The 19,253-nt window shown below is 48.6% G+C and overlaps 1 protein-coding gene across 1 annotated transcript in view; it reads left to right on the top strand.

The window, feature by feature from the left end:
- GLG1 (golgi glycoprotein 1) overlaps nt 1-19,253 on the top strand; it is a 52,179-nt gene that overhangs the window by 16,171 nt on the left and 16,755 nt on the right. The window contains exons 2-7 of the mRNA XM_065733454.1: nt 5,420-5,452; nt 7,512-7,598; nt 9,675-9,890; nt 14,163-14,366; nt 14,865-14,936; nt 17,944-18,127. Coding sequence (XP_065589526.1) covers nt 5,420-5,452; nt 7,512-7,598; nt 9,675-9,890; nt 14,163-14,366; nt 14,865-14,936; nt 17,944-18,127 — 796 coding nt within the window. The remainder of the gene's footprint in view (nt 1-5,419; nt 5,453-7,511; nt 7,599-9,674; nt 9,891-14,162; nt 14,367-14,864; nt 14,937-17,943; nt 18,128-19,253) is intronic.

Below are 19,253 nucleotides of genomic sequence, written 5' to 3'. Positions count from 1 at the left end.
CTGGCAGCTGCTGACTCACTTCCTTATTGGTGCAGATGGCTCCAATAAAGCTTGCTGGATAACTCCTTCCAGATGAAGTGCAGTTTGTGAGCAGTGAACGGGCAGCGATCGCTTCCATCCGGCCTGCTCCCGAAGGAAAGCCCGAGTGTGGTTAGTGCATGGCGGAGGATGCAGCGTGGAGGTGGCTGCCTTAGCTGCTGGGTTCACCTCCTTCCTCCTGGTGGGTTTAAACCAGAGTGCTGTTTTATCCCAGCACCATCAGTTTGCTGCATTCTCTGAGCGCTTATTTAATGCGGTATTTCTTGCTTTTTGGAAGGACTTTGGGACAGAGCAGGTGGAAGTGAAGCAGTGCTGTGTTTCTCACAGAGTGGTTAAGGCTGCAAAAGACCTGAGGTGATGAGCTCCAGCCATCCAGGGTGCAGGCACTAACCACGGGTTTGCTGCTAGCTTACCATCCGCCTGCATGCAGAAAAGCTACGTGTGCCAGCTGTGCTGCATCACATCCATCTCCAGAAAGGATTCCTGTCCGTGTGCTGTTCAGCCTGAGTGCAGGGTGCCTAAGGATCAGCTGGCCTCATCTTGGCCTTCTGATCTTAGCCTTAATGAGTGGGAACCAGGTGTTGGGAGTGCAGTCTGTGTGCTTTCCAGGTAGATAAAAGTGAGCACAAAGCCTGGATTGGAATAGTTTCAGTCTTGCTTGAACACAACAGTAATTCTTCTGGAGTTTTCCAGTCTTACTGTATTATTTTTGCAGCTAATTTTAGCCTTTATTGCTAAGCTCAGTATTTTTCTTGACTAAATAGATCTGCTCTGTAATTATTTAAATGCTTGCATCTTAATGTTTCTATCTTTTTAATAATGCTTAAAAACGGCAAGACATTATCTGCCAAATTACTTTGCCATTCATCGGGCTGCTGCTGGGTGGAAGCAGAGATTTAATTAAAAGGCACAAGGGGCACAGAGGGACTCGGTCATTGGGCATAGTCGGGGTGGGCTTGGGGGGTCTGAGGGCTTCCTTCCAGCCATAATGGTTCTGTTATTCAAGATTTGCTTTGTCTTCAGCCTTAAAGCATTGGGTGAGTGCAGGGCCGGAGTCCTGGGGGAGGGAAGGCTTCAGAGTAACACCACTCTTCCTGTGGTTTGTGGTTGAGCTGCTTTGAGGTATTTGGTTTCTATCGCCTCTGAGCGGAAGAGCTGGCAGGAGTTAAAATTAGCTGAGGCTGCCTCCCACCTGCTTGGGTGCCGGCTTATTTTGGTTCAGGGTGGAATGTGTGGATGTAAGTCCTGGGCTGAGAGGGGTGCTGCTGCTGCCCTGAGCGATGGGCACGCTCCCTGGGGTCAGGGCCCCTGACGGATGGGACAGCTGTGCCCCACTGAAAGAAGGGCAGGGAGCACTCCTGGGGGAAGAATGCAAGGCTTGGAGCATGGAAAATAGGAGCAATGAAACCACGCTTTGAATAACACAGTGAAATATGAATATTGGCTGCTTGGATGCTGGGAGCATTGTTTTCTGTTGGTGCTGAGCAAGGCCCTGGGCAGGGGCAGCCTGGCATTGCACAGCAGCTGGGTGATGGAGCTGGCTGCAGCTGGAGCTGCACTGCTTTGCTTTGCAGCACAGCCTTCTGATAGCTGTGGGAGCAGGGGATGAGCAAACAGGACTCACTCAGAAAGTGGGGAGTGCTACCTAAACTTCTTTGGCAAACAAATAACTCTGGGGCACATCTCACTCTGCAGTGCATTGGAATGGGCTGGAAAACCTCCAGGAGGACAGAGAGGCGCAGCAAAGCGAGAGCAAAAACAGACATCTGGGATGAGTTTGCTTTGATGGTGCTGAGCATTAGAACACCCTCGTGGTTGAAGGTGGTGTTGAAATGGGGAGGGTTGCTGCAGGGCTTGGGGGCCCCTTGTGCAGGGATAGAAGCAGGAGGAGCTGCAGGAGAGGGCTGCTGGCAGTAAGGAGCCTGCAGGAATGTTGGACTGTCAGAATTGGTGCGTGCCCTTCAGTTGCACTGTGATCTGTGGTCACTTGCAACACATCCAAAATCAAACTGGGGTGTTTTCTGTCCCTACAGGAAAGGGGTGTTTGTAGGAAGAGTGAGGAGGAAAGGCACGCAGCCTGCTAAGGCACTGTTCTGCAGCCAGCAAAACATGGCAGGTACTAAAATGATTTAAATTTCTTAGCAAAGCTACGTAGGAAAGGGTAAGACTTGCTAGGCTTCTGTGGCACTCGGGTAGAGGAAAGAGTGAAGCTCTGCGTGTGGCAGAGATGGTCAATAGGTGCGTGTAACTGGCAGCACGTTGTTTGCCAGCAGCAGGAGTGCCTGAGCCAGGAGGGGATGATTCCTGCAGCCAGCAGCAGGGCATGCTTTGGCTCTGTGTTTGTGGTGGTGCAGGGAGGCATTCATGGGAGATCCACGAAGGATGTGGGAGCTGTGTGCGCACAGTGCTGTGCTTCCAACCTGCTCCTTTAGAAAACGTGTGCGGCCGCATTCAGATGTTGCTAACACAGCAGCATCACATCTGTTTTTAACACCAGCAGCTCACTGACATTAGAGTATTTCAAGCTTAGCTTAACAAGTTTAACTTTTATTGCACACTGAATGTGTAAGTAAATTATGAAGACTCATCTGTTTTGGACTTGAATTATCACCAGTTTAACTTATTCTTTTTTGATCCACGTGATGCTTGCAGGAGTGCAGGATGTGCGAGCTTGGCTTGCTGCAGCCATATGCTCTCCAGCACAGTGCTGAGGGATGTTTGGCAGCTTTGGGGCATGGGCGGTTTCCTCTCATCACAGAAGGATCCCTGCCTTGCTGCTGGCAGTGCAAAGCCAGCTGCCTGACCCCCGAGTGCTGAATTGCCTCCTTGTGGCCTTGCATTGCAGCACAGTGCGCGGGGACAAAGGCCCCACTGTTACCTGCAGGAAGGATGTGGCTCCTGAGTCATTTTCCCTTTAGCAGCTTGATAGCCTCCTTGTTTAACAGCTCCTGGGTTATCTGCCGTATCTCTGCATGTGATGGCGATAAACGTTTGTTTGTTTGAGGTCAGAGTGAAGGAATTCAGTCCTGCCTCGTGCTGCGGACCGTGCACTGTGCCCTGCTGGGCCCCCAGCCTGGCCTGACCTGCCTGCTGTCATGGGGAGGTGGCTGCTCTAATTGGCATCCTTTCCTAACGGCCCTTCTGATCTTTGTACGGTCCATTCCCAAGTTAGGCAGGGAACACCCATTGCAAGCAAATCACCTTTTTGTTTTGTTGCTTTGCTGCGTGCTGATTCTTGTTGGCTCTCACTTGGGCCAGTCCGAGGTCGTCCCTGGTGCCTGGAGGATGTCCATCACCAGTAATGCTAAATTGGAAGGGAGTTGACTGTTGTCAGCTGGGACTGTTGACTCTGCTGAGGGTGAGAGGCCTTGCAGGGAGATCCAGACATCCAGGGAGCTGGGTGATCACCACTTGTGTGGAGTTTAATGAGCAGTGCTGGATTCTGCACCTGGGAAGGGGCTGCCCTGGCTGTACAGACAGACTGAGGGATGAGAGGCTTCATCCTTGGTAGCCTGCTAGGATTCTTACCTTGCCCACCAAAATCCAGTAGTGTGAACTGGGTTTGGATCCTTGGTCTTTGTCCTTGGGGACAGGTGTAGGAGGAGCTCTCAGTTACCAGTTGGCACAGTGTCCTCTGTTCCCTAGTGGCTGTTGTGTGGTGCCAGGCGTTCCCAGTGCCCCATGCCTCATGACTGCTGTATATCAGGTTTGCAGCCTGGCAGTGGCACAGAGCGGCTCTTTTTGCTCCTCAGCTTTTCTTAGTGGTAATTCAGGACTTAGCTTTCCATTTTCTTCCATGGTTCTTGCTTCCCACACAAGCGTGTTGTGCCAAAACTCCTTTATTGGGATGAATTGGGTGGATGCATCCTTCTCAGAAAGCCAGAGCTGTTGCGGAGATTGCTCTTCCTCAAAAACTCAGCCCTTCAGTGAATGGGATGCAAAAGGTAAAAATACTTCTCTCCCTTTTGCTACTTCTCAATGGGGAGGAGCAGTTGGTGCTGCCCCTCGCACGCTCACAGTGGTGGGAGGTGAGGAGCAGCTGAGCTGGTCAGGGGTCAGGCATTGGTGGCTGTGTCCCTCGCTTCTACAAGCTCAGCTGCTGAGCTGTGAATGTATGCAGTGCCAGAGCTGTGTTATTTCTGTGTAACTTCGTGACCTTTCTCAGAAGAACGAGGCTTGATTTCTCAGCCTTGTATTTTAAGGCGCAGTGTTTGAGTGTCCTGTATTTCCAGAAAAGCTTGCCTAAACTTCCCAAGCCAGTGTGAACCAGTCTGTATCTGTTTGGGCTCATCTCTCCATAAAAACCACACGGAGCGTTAAGCTTTGATGGAAGTGACACAAAGCGAATGAGACTGCAGGGTGCCTGAGTGACTGGGGTGCTTTGGGAAGGGCTCCCCAGCCCCCCTGGGTTCTCCTGGTCTATACTTGGGTATGTCCCTCCTCTGTGGGGTAACTACAGTGCTAGTGCATATAATATTGCAAAGAGAAGCACCATCCATCGAGGGGGTTCATCTGCTTCTGAAGTTGGCTGTAGCCTGAGGCTTCCCTCTGGCTGGGCAGTTAGGGTGGGTGCAGAAAGTTAGAGCTGCTGCTTCCAGGTGACACAGCCTTGGTTTTGTCATGCTGTTTCAGTTGCAGGAACCAGCCCTGTGTTTTGAGGACCCTGAGCAGGCATCTGTTAGGATATCAAGGTTTTTGAAAGGCTAATTTTCAAACTGATGATTTCTTCAGGGAGATGGTTTTAGGTGGTGGTGGTCTGCTCAAGCTGCGTTGAATTGCTGCAAGCCTTCAGGTAGGTTCATTGTTAGGAACTGTAGCTGGCAAGGTAATTTCTGCCACATCCTGCTCTTCATAACAGTAGTGCCTTGGTTGGTAATGGCTGTAATTACGGACTTGGGAGCCTTTCCTGTGCTCTCTTTTTCCCATAGACCTCTTGGTGCACTCTGAAATGGTGAGTTTAGGTGGCTGGGCTGCTGGCGAGCAGAGCCTGCTGAGCCAGGATTGTTTATTGGTCAGTGCTTTTGTGATGGAGCTGCTGTTTCTTTACATCCCTTCAGTTGCTGTCAGTTTCAGTCTGTGATTTCCCACCGGTGCTGTTTGCCTTTCTTGGTTGGGGCAATTGGGCCAGATGTGAACGTACCATCGATGGTTTTGTGGCATCTCCCTCAGTGCTGTCCTTGTGCCACTTCCATCCCATATTGTGCCTGGAGTACCTGGTGCCTCCTGGATGCTTGGATGCCATCACCTTACTGTGAAGCTTTTTTACACTTCCTATTGTGTCAATCTTTTGAGACATCAGTATATTAATTTCTGTCTTTGTGTTCTGTGTGCTGAGTACATTTATGAACTGACACTTCTTTCTTTTTTAATCTCCTTTCAGCCAGACAACGAAATCTCTTCAGACTGCAACCACGTAAGTATGGCTTTGTTTTCTTCTGCCTCTCCCTGGGCCCTTTGCAGCTTGTGTCTCTTTCAGCCCAAGGTACTTTGCATAGAGTTTGCAGGAGGCATCAGTTAGGATGCACTCGAGTTGCTGGCTGATGGAGGAAGAGCACAACACGACTTCTGTAACCAAGAGCATACAGTATGTTCTTACTGAAAACTTCAGAAGGGAACACTGTAAACTTCTGTATCAGAGGAAGATAGCAGATATCTTCCCTGGTTTGCAGCTGGGGGGTGGTCCCTGTGCATTACTGGGAGCAATATATTGTGCTCCTTCTGGGAGAGGTGTGAGCAGTACTGAATTTAAACTCTTCGTTTCGGCTGTTGAAGCCTTCTGTGTTGCTTTCACAGCTGCTAAATTCTTCAACTTGCTTGTGGAGTGCCGTGGGGGTGTGATATTTCAAGGCAGTTTGGACCGCTTGGCTAGTTTGGGAACAGATTTCCTCTCAGTGCTGTGTTTAGCTGAGCAAACTGTTAGCCAGGTTTCAGACTGTCGTGCTGAGTCTGTGTAGAGGGGTAAAATAAAAAAGGCAGAGCCTTTTTGAGAAGCTGTGATTTGGTTCTTTAGTGATGTAGGCCAAAACAAACCCTGGCCATGTTGTCCAGCTGGGCATTTCCAGCAGCTTGAAGCTTTGGTTTTACAGCTGCAGATCCTTTCCTGGGAAAACGTTATTGAGGTTCAAAATCTGTGTTTTCAAGCCGCAAAGGTAACCTCTCTTCTGCCTGTGGGACAGTTTCCTTTAAGAGATTTCATGCTCTGTGAGGTTTACAAGTGCATTTTAGTGCTCTCACACCTCTTTCTTGTCCTTCTGATCCTGGCTGGGAGATGCTCCAGGCTCTTTGCGAGGACAAGCTCCCTGCTTATTCTTAGCTTATTCAACTCGTACGTTTACAACCTATGCCCTCCAGAATACATTAGAATATATATATATTTTAACTTTTCACCTTTACAGACCCATACGAGGAGGTGTGAAAAAGGAGCACTTTTAGTTCTGTGTGTGCTTCTGCTGTCTCAGAGCTGGTGCAGAGCTGCTCTCCTTCTGTCGGAGCACGTTTCCCTGTTTTCTCAACGTTTGGCTTACGGCTGAGATTTCAGAATAGTAGTTTGACAAAACTCGAGCGTTTTGATCTTCACTTGGCTTCCGTCGTGAAGGCAGAGCATTAGAAATGAATTCTCTAAGGTTGTTTAATCTCTGTTTAAACAACATAAATTTCTGGAGAAAAACTGAGGAGCTGATAGCGCTCCTCTTGGGCAACAGCTCTGGCTATTAATTTGCTGAGGTTTGGCTTTCTTACCCTTTATTTTCACTTTGTGGTGCCTCAGGAGGAAAGCCGAGGCGGGGATCTATCTGCAGAGCGTAACTTGCCTGAGATTGATTCTTGCAGGGTGACCCAATGCATCCGGGCTTCTGCATGAGCTCATCTCTGGCTCTTACCACCCCGACTGTGGTGTTTTGCAGCCCTGTTTCTGATGGATGAGTCTGCTCAGCCAAAGAGGACCTGTAGGTCCGAAGGGTGTTTGCATCTAGAAAGTTGTCCAGGTGCAGCCCTTCACAAAGGGGAACAAGTAAGGGCCTGGATGCATTCTCCTTCCTTTTTTTAAGGCTTTAGTTAAGTGCTCAGCATCAAACCTGCTTGCATTGAGGATGTTGTTAAACTGTGTATGTCAGGCAGCTGAGCCGTGGCACAGAAGCGTGTAGCTGAACAGGCTGCAGGTAGCGTCTTACAGCTCTCATTGTTTTTTCCCCTTTTCGCTGCGTAGATGTCTTCATTAGCTGTATTTCCTTTCAGTGAGTCAGCTCGTGACCTTACAGAGAGATTTCTGGCAGTCTGAATTTGTTCAAGATAAGAAACGCGCTGGAGAAATGAGGAGACAAAGATGTTGTCAAGGAGACTTTGCATTGATTGTTGTGCTGTAGAGGGATGATGATACCGATCTGGAATGTTGATGTCTGATTATTTCTTGAAGCAAAGCAGCAGTTCCTCCATGGGAAGCTCTTAAACCCTCTTTCTACAAATGCTTTCCCTAGCTCCTGTGGAACTACAAGCTGAATCTGACTACAGATCCCAAGTTCGAGTCCGTGGCCAGAGAAGTCTGCAAGTCCACCATTGCAGAGGTAAGCCAGTGCGAAGTGCTCCTGTGACACTGAGATTTTCTCATCGCCTTGTGATGAAGAACCGTGTGCCAGTAACGTTCTGGGTAAGCCCTGTGGCTGCAGGAGTCTGACTGAATGGGAGTTAGTCTGCATTCTGCCAAAACGTGTTTATAAGCATTCAGTTTGCTCTAGACAGTGGCTCCTTTGTGGCCCTTAATGTATGTTTTCCTGAAGCCAGTTGCATGAACAGCAGATTGTCTGCAACCCAGGTTTGTAGGACAGACTTTCAGCAGTGCAGGCCTGCTCCTTAAGCAGGAGTGTCCTCAGTGCTGAGCAGCTAGGCAGTGGTTCCCCACATCTCCTTGTGTTTGGTGGACTCGCCTGCATCGTTCCCCTTTCTTTACCAAGTTTTCTGTTGATTGAAGAAGAGCATGCAGAGATCCGAGAAGCGGAGGGTGTCAGCAGGAGCCTGGCCCCAAAACTTGTGGAGTTGGTGGTGTAAGTGAAGGATGCTTGAATGCTGTCTCTTTATAGGCTGTTAGGGTTCTGCTCTTTCTCTTACCACGAGCTGAGCTGAATAAGAATGAATAGCACTAGTGGGAAAAGCGTCACTCATTGTAAGGGAGGGATCAAGGAACGTGGCTAGAACAAGAAGGCTGGGAGGTGGGGAGTGGAAGGAAAGCAGCTTGTCTTGGAGGTTTGTATTGTTTGGAGTTTGGTAGCTTCCGAAAGCAAACACTGACAGAGCTTTTGAATTCCACTTCTTGCAGTCATGGAAAGATGTTTCCCCTCCCACCCCATTTTATGTCACATAGCTGCTGCAGGATTTTTACCAAGGCGTTCTTGTAAATGCTCTTTTAACAGTCTGTGTAATCACCACTTCTGTACAGTGACAATCTGGCGTTGTTGTAAACGATGCCCTCTAAATCTGGGACGTGATGTCTAAAAGCAGCAGGGAAAGCACAAAACTTGAGCTGTGCTAAATGCGTCCCCACCAGCGTTGTGCTGAACTTGTGGTGAGCGACACGAATCGCTGCTGTGTTACCTTTGGTGAGTGGTTTTCATTTAAAGACAAAAAGGAGCCGGATGAGTAGTGATGATCGTGCTTGGTCTCATGCTATCTGCTGTCGAGGCAGGTGCATAAATAATTCCACGAGTTTTAATGGTGTTTCTACAGCGGCCTAACGCATACAGTTGGCATATACTGTCAGCATAGTGTTAGCCCATTTTTCTTTTGCTGACAGGTATGTGTGTTCTTGTTGTGTGGCTGAGCTGTGATTCCTAGCATTGCTTTCATATTCAGTAATATGAACTGGGGCTGGTTCCAGCGCTGTGCACTGGTTTGGCTCGTTGGCTCCCAAACCCAAGATGCAGCTCTTCGGAAGCAGGCTTGCTCGCTGTCTTCCTGCAGCAAAGCTCAGTGTAAAGAATGCTGGTGGGCAGCCACGTTTCCCCCTTTCTTTGGAAAGCTGCTGTCAGAGCAGCCTGCATCCTTCACTTCGAAAGGTGACGTTGCGTCCTCTCTGTGCCTCCCCGAGCAGTGCAGGCTGCATTTAATTTGGGGACCTGTCTCTTCATGTACACCGCCCTCCCGATCTCTGAGTGGCTTTCGACTTTTGTTAGCAATGATTTTTCTTTCTTTCTTTCTTTCTTCCTTTTCAGCCCGCTGTGTGAAATGGTTTAACGCCAACAGTCGGTCCCTCTGAGCCCGATTAAAAACGGGTTTGGTGAGAGTTTTCCTCTGCAGTGATATTTGCAGCTCCCAGCAAGTTATAAACGCTTCCATAAATACTGTGTTGGCTTTTGGATGGCTCTTGCTTCCAGGCAGAATGCTGTGCTGTACGAGGGGTCGAGTGGTTCATGTGGGTCCAGGTGTGATTTGGTGATGCTGTGATACGCCCTGTTTTCTAAATAAAGGTTGTCAAACTGTAATTTTTCCTACAGATGCACTTGATTGCAGGGATTCAGCGTGATCATTATGAAAAGATGGTTATTGAGCAAGAGGGCGTACAGTCCTCAAGGTCACTGCATTTGCTTTCTTCAGATGCCACAGCCTCCGTGTGTTATTATTATTATTACGTATTTTTATTTTATCAGATCAAGGAGTGTGCGGATGAACCAGTTGGCAAAGGCTTCTTGGTGTCGTGTTTGGTGGATCACAGAGGCAACATCACGGAGTACCAGTGCCACCAGTACATCACGAAGATGACAGCCATTATCTTCAGCGATTACCGACTGATCTGTGGCTTCATGGATGACTGCAAGGCCGACATCAACCTCCTGAAATGTGGCAGCATTCGACCCGGGGAAAAGGTATCCAGAGAGAGACTGATGGAGGGGAGTGGGACTTTCTGGTCCACCCCGAATGGGAATGATAGAATGACCCTTAGTGCCCAGAGTCACGCTGTGGTAGCACTGACTGTAACGCAGTGCTGGTTTTGGCCGTGCTGAACTGGAGTGGAGGGTGATACAGAGAACACTTTCTGGTCACAGGGTGTGAGTTTGTCACCACTGCACTGTCTCTCCCTCCCTGTGTTAGTAATGGAGGTAGCTAGTATGTAGTGCTGCATGTTTTATGGTAAGTTTCTGTGTTGAGAGATAAAATTAGCCTGTGAGCTACTCATGAGGAGGTAAAAGGATGTTACAGTAATACGCTTATAAAAGATAGAAATAACAAGCACCAAGCAGAAGAACAAGAAGAAAACAATTGAATGCTTCGTTGTCAGAAGTCTTTCTTGGCTGAGATGTGTGCTTTGCATCCATAGAGTTTTAGCCAAAGTCCTGCTGTGTTCCAGCTGACCCATCTGAGCAGCAGAAAGAGCAAAACTCAGTGCTTGTTTTCAAGAGGAATGCAGCCCTGGAAGTGGGAGGGACTTACAGGCACCACAGGTTCAGCCTGGTATCAGCTGAGTAACTGGCTCTGTCCATGAAATAAGTGCTGTCTTCTCATCCTGGGCTGAAGGGTGTAACGAAATGGGAAGTTGCTTTCAAGAGGCAGTGTGGAATGAGGAGTGCCGTGCAGGGGCCATGGCTGCCAGGTCTGCCTGTCACCTGTGGTGTGACCAAATTAAAACCAATTCCAATTAAAATAGCTGTGGTTGGAGGGATCTGAGGAAGAGAATCTTGATGGGTTTCCTGAGCGTGCCAGATTGCTTAGTGGAAGCACAGGCAGTGCTTGTAGGCTCCTGTGTATGTAACTTGGCAGCCCCTTGGGGGCTGCTGTCCCTTGTCTGATCTCAGCCCTCAGGGCAGTGACAGGTTGCACCATTCTCTCTGTCTGGAGCAGAGCCAGCTCCTGGGTGGCTGTGGGCACAAGGCAGCTGGCAGGGGGACCCTTTTATGCACATTCCTCACTTTCGTGGTATCCAACCCAGAAGATTATGCCTCGGTTTGTGAAAGCGTGGCAGCCTGTCATATAATTTCTTTTGTTACGCTGTCATCTTTGGCACTCAGAGCAGTTGAAGTATTCTGCACTGCTCTGGGAACAGCTATAAATGGCTATGCAAGTGTTTCTTTTGTTGATGTTCTGTTCCATCCCATTTCTGCTTTGGAGAAATCTCATCTCATTTGCTCCCATCAGATGCCGGTTCAGGTTTTGCTTCCATGCTGCAGCTTCTGAGAGTTGCCAGTAGAAAAATAATCATTAGGCTTTTGTGTGGCTGAGCAGCACTGTGAATGCGATAAATAGGGTCTGTGCACCTGAGGATGGAGATGGGGCACAGATGCATCTCATTTTTATGGAGATGAGCACTGCTGGCCACTGCTGCACCCACAGCTTTCTGCTGTGCTGTCTCTGTTAGCTTCATCGTGGTAACGGGGAAAAACTGCCTTCTTTTCCTGTAAAAGGCACTTGTAGGTACTGGGGAATTGCACTGCCTCCTAATCCCTCCCGACAGCTTGGAGTTTGCCTTTCCCATGCTTCTTTCTTTCTTTTGGCTCTTTCTACTTCCTAATTGAATTCTGTTCCTGCTGGTTTTGTTGTTCCTGGTGCAGTGCTTTCTGGGCTTTCTCTTCCACGTTCCTTGCTGGTGTTTTCTTCTGCAAGAGCAATAAAGAGCAGCGTGGAAGCCTCAATCTGTGTGCAGCAGAAGGGTGGTGGATGTGTCATTTGAAAGCATGAAGTTTTGTAATATATCACTTCTGTGGTTTGTTTTTTTTTCCTCCAGTTCGTGGAGAAATATTTCGTAGTGGTTTCAATCACCTTTTCAGTTGGCTGTTGAGCTTTATAATGGTTGTGGTCTCCTGGCGTTTAAAGCTTGCTTTGTCTCCATGCAATGGGGATCTAATTTGAAATTGAAATCAGTAATTGTAACTGAGCTTTTCTTCTTGAGCTGCCAGTCGGAATGGGCTCGCTGCTTTCCCCGTCCCAGTAATAGGTGCACTTGTAGCAAATTGATGGGTGGTGGATTGCTGCTGTGGGTTTAGCCAGGATGTCCAAGGTGGGATTGGTTATTAGCCATAACGAGAGCAGCTTCAGTTCAAGTTGTGCAACCCATCCCAGGCAGAGTGAAGTCTGCTGGGTGGAGCTTCTGGAAATGACAGCAAAGCAAACAAGAATGGCAGAGCCTGAGCTATACTGGGGGGGAAGGTGGGGAATCAAAAAGCGAGTACTAAGAAATGTTTTGGGTTCTGTCTTGGCCTGTGTGTGCCCAGAGGTTGAATCTTGGTCTGGAGAATTAAAGTGTCTCAAAGCATGGTGCTGAAGTTGGCTTTGTGCAGTGTTGGGAAGCTGTTTGCATCCTCTATGGATCTAAATACGTCCTTTCATGGGGTGATACAGAGCTTCGAGGCACCCCAGATGAGATGATTGCTGTGTGTGTGTTTAGCAGGCCTCTGCCACTATCAGGTGACAATCTGTGTTTGAGATGTTAGTGGTGGTGGGACAACAGCTCCAGGAAACGTGGGTTTTGCATGTCAGTGCTCTGCAATAATCCTGGGCAATGAGCATTTAGCATTAACCTTAGTCAAGCTTTGAAAATCAAGTTGCTTCTTCATGCCTTTAAAATGGGCGGTTAAGCGTCTTTCAAGAGCTGCCGGTGTTGATTTGTGTGTGCTTCTATTCATTTTCAGTCTGGTGTGTTTTAAAATCCCTCCAGTACAGGGTAACTAGCACTGCAAGGTCTTCTCCAAAACCAAAAATTGTTTGTAAGGTCATTGCTTATCGTGCCCCTGAAATACAGCAGTCAGCATCCTGCAGCTACAAGCCAGGTTTCCTCTAGGTGTGGTTAAAAATAGCTGTCTGTTGACCACTCTGGAAGAAAGCTGGAAGCCTCTGCCCTTCCCACCAGGAGAAGCTTGCCTTGTGCCTTCCTGTTGGCTTGCTCAGGGATGCTGCAGGTGACATGGGGACGTGGTGGCCTGCTGCACCTCCCCATTGGAGTGCAGCACTACCAGAGCAGCTTCCAGGAGCTGTTTTCCATCGTCTCCCCATGCCTGTTTGTAATTACTGCCCCTGTCTGACCGCAGGGCTTTGGGGAATAGAGTTGGTGTTCGGTGTGGTTACGGCTAAACGTCAATTTTAAGGAACATGGCAAGTGTACCCTATAACTAGTATTCCTTGGGTTCCTGTTAGAGTCAGTCCTGAAGTGGCTGTAGACAAACAAGCAGGTTCCTTGAAAGGTGCCAGCACCTGGCCAGGATGGAGGTTGGCCAGTTCCCACTCAGAGGAGGAAGCAAACAGACACCAGGGTACTTGCAGTGTGGTTTGGGGGTTTCCTGCTTTTTAAGGAGAAAGCTACTTTTAGCCTCTTCAGCTGATGGTACGTCTGGGTTCTGTTTATGGCTTTTAATCGGCAGATCCCGCTTGCACTCCTGGTGTGTCCATACTAAACCAGGAACAAAAGCTGCCTGCGTGAGGGGTAATGTCAGCACAGAAAGCTGCATGGCTTCCAGTGGTCCTGGTGGTGTTTAAGTTATCCTGCCTCGTCTAAGCCCTCACACAAAGCACAGCTCTCTATTTGCAGTCACCAGTCGCAGCCCCAGGCCCTGTCGTGCTTGTGGGACGAGGGGTGCAGTGCAGGGCCAGAGCTGCTTTGTCTCAGATTTCATCTGCTGCTGAGCACGTCCAATATTTTAATTCCGTTTGCAGAGGGATTAGCATAGAGAAGCCTACATTTGGTCAGAGTTCCTTTGTGGCCTGTTTAGCATGGCTAATGATCACCACGCAAAGCGAAGGCTTGTCTCAGCATGGAGAAACTCAGATTTTTCTCTCCCTCAAGTATGTTCTTAGTGTGATGCCGCTGCTTGCTGTTGCTATGGTGCAAGGAGAACAATGTTGGATGAAAATGATTTGGCTGTTTTGGTAAAGTGCTTTGAGCAACGTGACTAAGTAGTGGTAATCTAATTAGGGCTCATTGAGACAAACTCAGAGCACCGGAGGGGTTGGCAGCAAGGTGACCATCAGGATGGCAATGTGTACGGCGTGTGATAGTGCAGGTGTTCACTGATGCCTCATGTCAGAGTGGCTGATACCGAGCTTCTGAAGCCTGTCTGTATGTGATTTTTGTCACTTAATTTCACAGAACCACGGGCCGCTTCCTTGTGTAAGGGCTGTGACGCTAACGCTTTCGTGATCTTTTCATGCAGGATGCCCACTCCCAAGGAGAGGTGGTGGCATGCCTGGAGAAAGGCCTGGTTAAAGAGGCAGAGGAGAACGATCCTCGGGTTCAGGTTTCTGATCAGTGTAAGAAGGCGATTCTTCGCGTAGCAGAGCTCTCCTCGGATGATTTCCACTTGGACCGCCATCTCTACTTCGCTTGCCGGGACGACAGGGAGCGATTCTGTGAGAATGTGAGTTGTGTCCTCTTGCCTACAGTAATCCATGAAAAAAGATAATAAAACCACACTGGGAAGGGGAATGGGATGGTAGAGTGGAGCCCAGGACTGCGTGTAATAGTGAAAACAGGCACCTTGTCGCTGTCACTTCGCAATGAATGTGGCATTGAATTCACTCACCCAACAAAAAAGTGTCATTTTTAGTGGGTTAATGGGATGAATTGGCTTATGTGGTTGAGTGGGTGTGAAAGGGAGTGGAGCCATTTGAGTGGGGGGAGGAGGTGAAGGTAAGCGTGATCAGTTTGTACTGGCTTTTATCTGCTGTTGGGCCACTTGCTGAATGTGACCAGACTTAAAAAAATACCAACCGTAGTTCAGAAGCTATTGCTGTTGTTAGAAATATTAACTTTAATACATTTCTAAAAACGAAATCCCTTCTGGTGTAGTTTAGCCTGCTTGTTAAGCATTAGGCGTCTTATCTTTAATGGCAAATGTTGTTGTTCTGCTTCACAGACTCAGGCTGGGGAAGGCCGAGTTTACAAGTGCCTCTTTAATCACAAGTTTGAAGAATCAATGAGTGAGAAGGTGGGTATCTGCCTCGGTGAGAGGAATCCTTAATGCAGAAGTCATCGGGTTGTTCATCAGTCCAGGCTGCCTCATTCTTTTCCAGTGCTCAGGAAAATCAGTCATCTATGTGGTTGGATTAGCTGACTGCTTTAACAGATTTGCTTGTGTTTCCATCTACGTGCTGATTGCTTGAATTAATTGCATTCAAGAGACAGCCTTTAAAGTTGAAGGCTTTAAATAAGTCAAAGCTTTTGGGTGGGTAATTTGGGAAGGCAGGTTTGGAGCTAGAGTGATAGCACTGTGACTGTGGTACAAGTAGAAGGGGCCTCGTGCTGGGTGTCAACTTGGATATATCATAGAATGGTTTGGGTTGGAAGGGGCCTTTAAGTTCATCTAATTCCAACCCCCTGCTGTAGGCAGGGTCACCTCCCTCTAGACCAGGTTGCTCACAGCCCCATCCATCCTGGCCTTGAGAGCTTCCAGGGAGGGGGCGTTCACAACCTTGCTGGGCAGTCTGTTCCAGTGTCTCACCACCCTCACGGTAAATAATTTCTTCCCAATATCTAGTCTAAATCTCCCCTCTTCCAGTTTAAAGCCATTGTCCCTCATCCTGACACTGTGTGCCCTTGTAAGAAGTCCTCCCCAGCTTTGCTGTAGGTCCCCTTCAGGTACTGGAAGGCCGCTAGTTCTCCAGGCTGAAAAGCCCCAGCTCTCTCGGCCTGTCCTTGCAGGGGAGTTGCTCCAGCCCTCTGATCGTCTTCATGGCCCTGCTTCAGATCTGCTCCAACATCTAGTTCTTAGGTTCATAGGTACATCAGGTTGGAAAGGACCTACAAGATCATCTAGTCCAACCATCCTCCTATCACCATCCCTACCCACTGAACTACTAAATCAAATCCCTCAGCACCTCATCTAAACGCTTCTTGAACAGCGCTAGGGATGGTGCCTCAACCACCTCCCTAGGCAGGCCATTCCAGTGCCTGACCACTCTTTCAGAGAAAAAATGTTTCCTCAGGTCTAATCTTAATCTTCCCCGACGCAACTTGTGGCCATCTTGTTTTGGTGGGCCCCCAGAACTGGCTGTAGTACTCCAGATGGGGGCTCTTGAGAGCAGAGGGGCAGAGTCACCTCCCTTGCCCTGCTGGTCACGCTTCTTTTGATGCAGCCCAGGATACAGTTGGCCTTTTTGGCTGCAGGTGCACATTTCTGGCTCACGTTGAATCTTTCATCACTTGACTCTCCCAAATCCTTCTCAGGGCTGCTCTCAAGCTTCTCCACACTGTATGTGTGCTTGGGGTTGTCCTGACCCAGATGCAGGATTTTGTGTTTGGCCTCATTGAACTTCATGAAGTTGGCATGGGTGCACCTCTCATGCTTGTTCAGGTCCCTCTGGATGGCATCCCTTCCCTCTAGCACGTCAACTGCATCGCTTACCTTGGTGTCATCTGCAAACCTGCTGAGGGTGCACTCCATCCCACTGTCCGTGTCACCTACAAAGATGTTAAATAGCACTGGTCCCAACACTGATCTGTGAGGAATGCCACTTGTCACCAGCCTCTGCTTGGACATTGAGTTGTTGACCACAGCTCTCTGAGTGTGACCACCCAGCCAATTCCTTATTGAGCGAGTTGTCCATCCACCACATCTATTTTTCTCCTATTTGATGACCAGGATGTCTTGTGGGATAGTAAGTAGATAACATCATTTGCTCTTCCTTTATCCGCTGACACTGTAACTCCATCATAAAAAGCCACCAAATTTGTCAAGCATGACTTGCCCCTGGTGAAGCCTGTTGGTTACCATCAGTCCCCTCATCTTTATTTTCCATGTACCTTAGTTTAGTAGGGCTTTCAGTGACTTGAGGAGAGTCATTATAATTATTTGGAATTAAAAGGGATGATATCAACAGTCTGAACGGATGCAGGGATGGGTGTCTGCGAGGCCCTCTCCAGGGGCTGTGCTGGAGGAGCACAGTGGTGAGGCCTGGAGGGATCAGAGTAATTTCCTTTCCTTTAAATGCATTAGCTGGATGAAAGCTTAGTTCCAATTAGCGAATTCAAAACGGAGGGAGTCATCCCTGAGGGCTCGAAACAGAGCTTCATTTTGTACAGACGCGCTGCTGAAACGGACTGCTATTTTAGTTTAGCCTGCTTTTGGCTGTACAGAAACATTGCTGTTCTGTGGGATTTGGTAACTTCCCGACCCTTTTCAGACACGAATATAAGGTGTTGAGTGGTCAGACAAAGCCACAGCTTTGGCAGGGGGAGCTGGGTATGCTGAGGGTGCAGCTTGCAGAGCACCTGCCTTGCAGTGCTTTGGGGCTGAAGTGTTCTGTGTGGATGTACAGAGGTGTGGACGCAGCTTAATGGCTCTCTGATCCCAGGGCCCTGGGCATGGCATAGAGGAGAGGGTGGGGTAATCTCACAGTGGGACTTCTAGGCTCTGGAATAGCTATGGGAGGGAAGGGTAGAAATGGCAAGAGAAGTGATGCAGAAAAACAGAAGAAAGCTGCAGGGTTTTTCTGTTCCTTGTGCTGAGATTGCCACCCGTTCTCTCCCCTACACACCTGTGGTTTTCCTTCTTTTCAAGTAGGCTGAGAACTGAGAAACTGGCCCAAGGTAGTCTAAATTTAATCAGCTACCCTCAGATTTAATGCTCGTGCAATCGAAACAGAAGCTAGGAGGCAGAGCAGTGTTTTTTACAGGCACTTTTTCCCTTGAAATTCCATCTCAAAGAGTTTGGGTTTGGCCACAGCACGTCCTTGTGAGTTTCTATGACCCCGAGGATACAAAAGCTGGATGAATGTGCAGTTCTCAGCGATCTGCCTTTGAAACCTTTGATCTCTTGACCTTGGTGTGGATTGTTGGCTGGACCACTTCTGTCAGAAGAACCGCATTTAACTGTGGTCCAGCTCAAGAGCATGGTTTTTAGAGCCTTGGTCTTCCTTTTAAACACTTCTGATAGCAGTGCCAGTTCTCTGCCATGAGCTCATGGAAGCTAATTGCCACCCTGGTGTCTCCTGCAGTGCCGTGACGCGCTGACAACCCGCCAGAAGCTGATTGCCCAGGACTACAAAGTCAGCTACTCGCTGGCCAAGTCCTGTAAAAGTGACCTGAAGAAGTACCGCTGCAACGTGGAGAACCTGCCCCGCTCCCGGGAAGCCAGGCTCTCCTACCTGCTGATGTGCCTGGAGTCTGCTGTGCACAGAGGTACGTGGGCTTGGCTCTGCAGGTACGACTTGCTAGGCTGTTGACTTCAAAAGTCTGCTGAATGTTTGAGCCAGCAGCTTCAGTGTGCGTTTCTGGCCACCTTTTCCAGATAACGTCCCGTCAGACTTCGTCTCAAAGACGGGTTTCTTCCTCGTGGTGCTTCTGTCAGTGGTGTTTTGAAGATTAGTAATAGCTGAGACAGCCTCTGACACCGACTGTTATTGTTTAGGCAAGGAGTTCAGAATGTAGAATAGCAAATCCTACTTGGACCGATATGTGTAATTACAAATCCTCCTGTTGTTATCCAAACAGCTTTTTTTTTTCCTCCTTTGTGGTAAGCATGAGCTGTGCTGTTGGTTTAGGACAGAACAGGCAACTTGTTTATTTGCTTGGGAAAAGATGGAGGCACTCAATCCTGTGCCTCTTGTAAGGTATGTTCTTCCTCTGCACTTCAGTAGCTGGGGTAAACGCTTTAACAAAAGCTAAGTAACAGTGCAGAAGCTATCTAGAGTGAAGGTAAGTGTGAGAGCATTCTTTTTATACACTAAGATTGGCATGAGCTGGAGAGGCCTTAACACCACGGGCTCCACCGCAAGTGTAAGAGAGCTCTGTGTGGCAGAACCACGTTAAAGGTTCCTCGTGAAACCTCCTTAATGCATCCAGTGACACGTTGTGTCTTCTAGATCTGCTCTGGGTAACTGTTCTTCCCCATGGTGTGCAGCTGGTGGCTTATGATTCAGCAGCAGGTCTACAGTGCCTCTGGCACAGAGGGAGGAGCTGCTGTAATGCTGTGAGCAATCTGTGCGTTAGTGAGTTTGAATAACTCGTTGTTTCTGATTGATGTGGAAATGTGTGCTGTGCTGGGGAGAGTTTTCTTCCTTCCCTGCAGTAGTGCAGGTGCTTTCCTGCATTTGATAACCTCTTGGGTTATTGACTTCTGCTTTCACAGCAGAACATGTTCTGCAGTGTGGCTCATGCTTGAAGCGTGGTCCAGGAGGAGCACTTGCTATTCCACACACCTCCACGTGTCTGTGTAATGTATACATGTCTATATTTATGCCTGTGAGCCGACATTGCAGCGTAGGACCAACACTGCATGAGGTGCTGTAGATTCATGAATAGATTT

Source organism: Cyrtonyx montezumae, unplaced genomic scaffold (genome assembly GCF_038088225.1).
Source record: "Cyrtonyx montezumae isolate F1298 unplaced genomic scaffold, pur_monq_1.0 scaffold_17, whole genome shotgun sequence".
NCBI lineage: Eukaryota > Metazoa > Chordata > Aves > Galliformes > Odontophoridae > Cyrtonyx > Cyrtonyx montezumae.
Note: the sequence above shows the minus strand (reverse complement) of the source record. Positions and strands in the feature narration are given on the sequence as shown.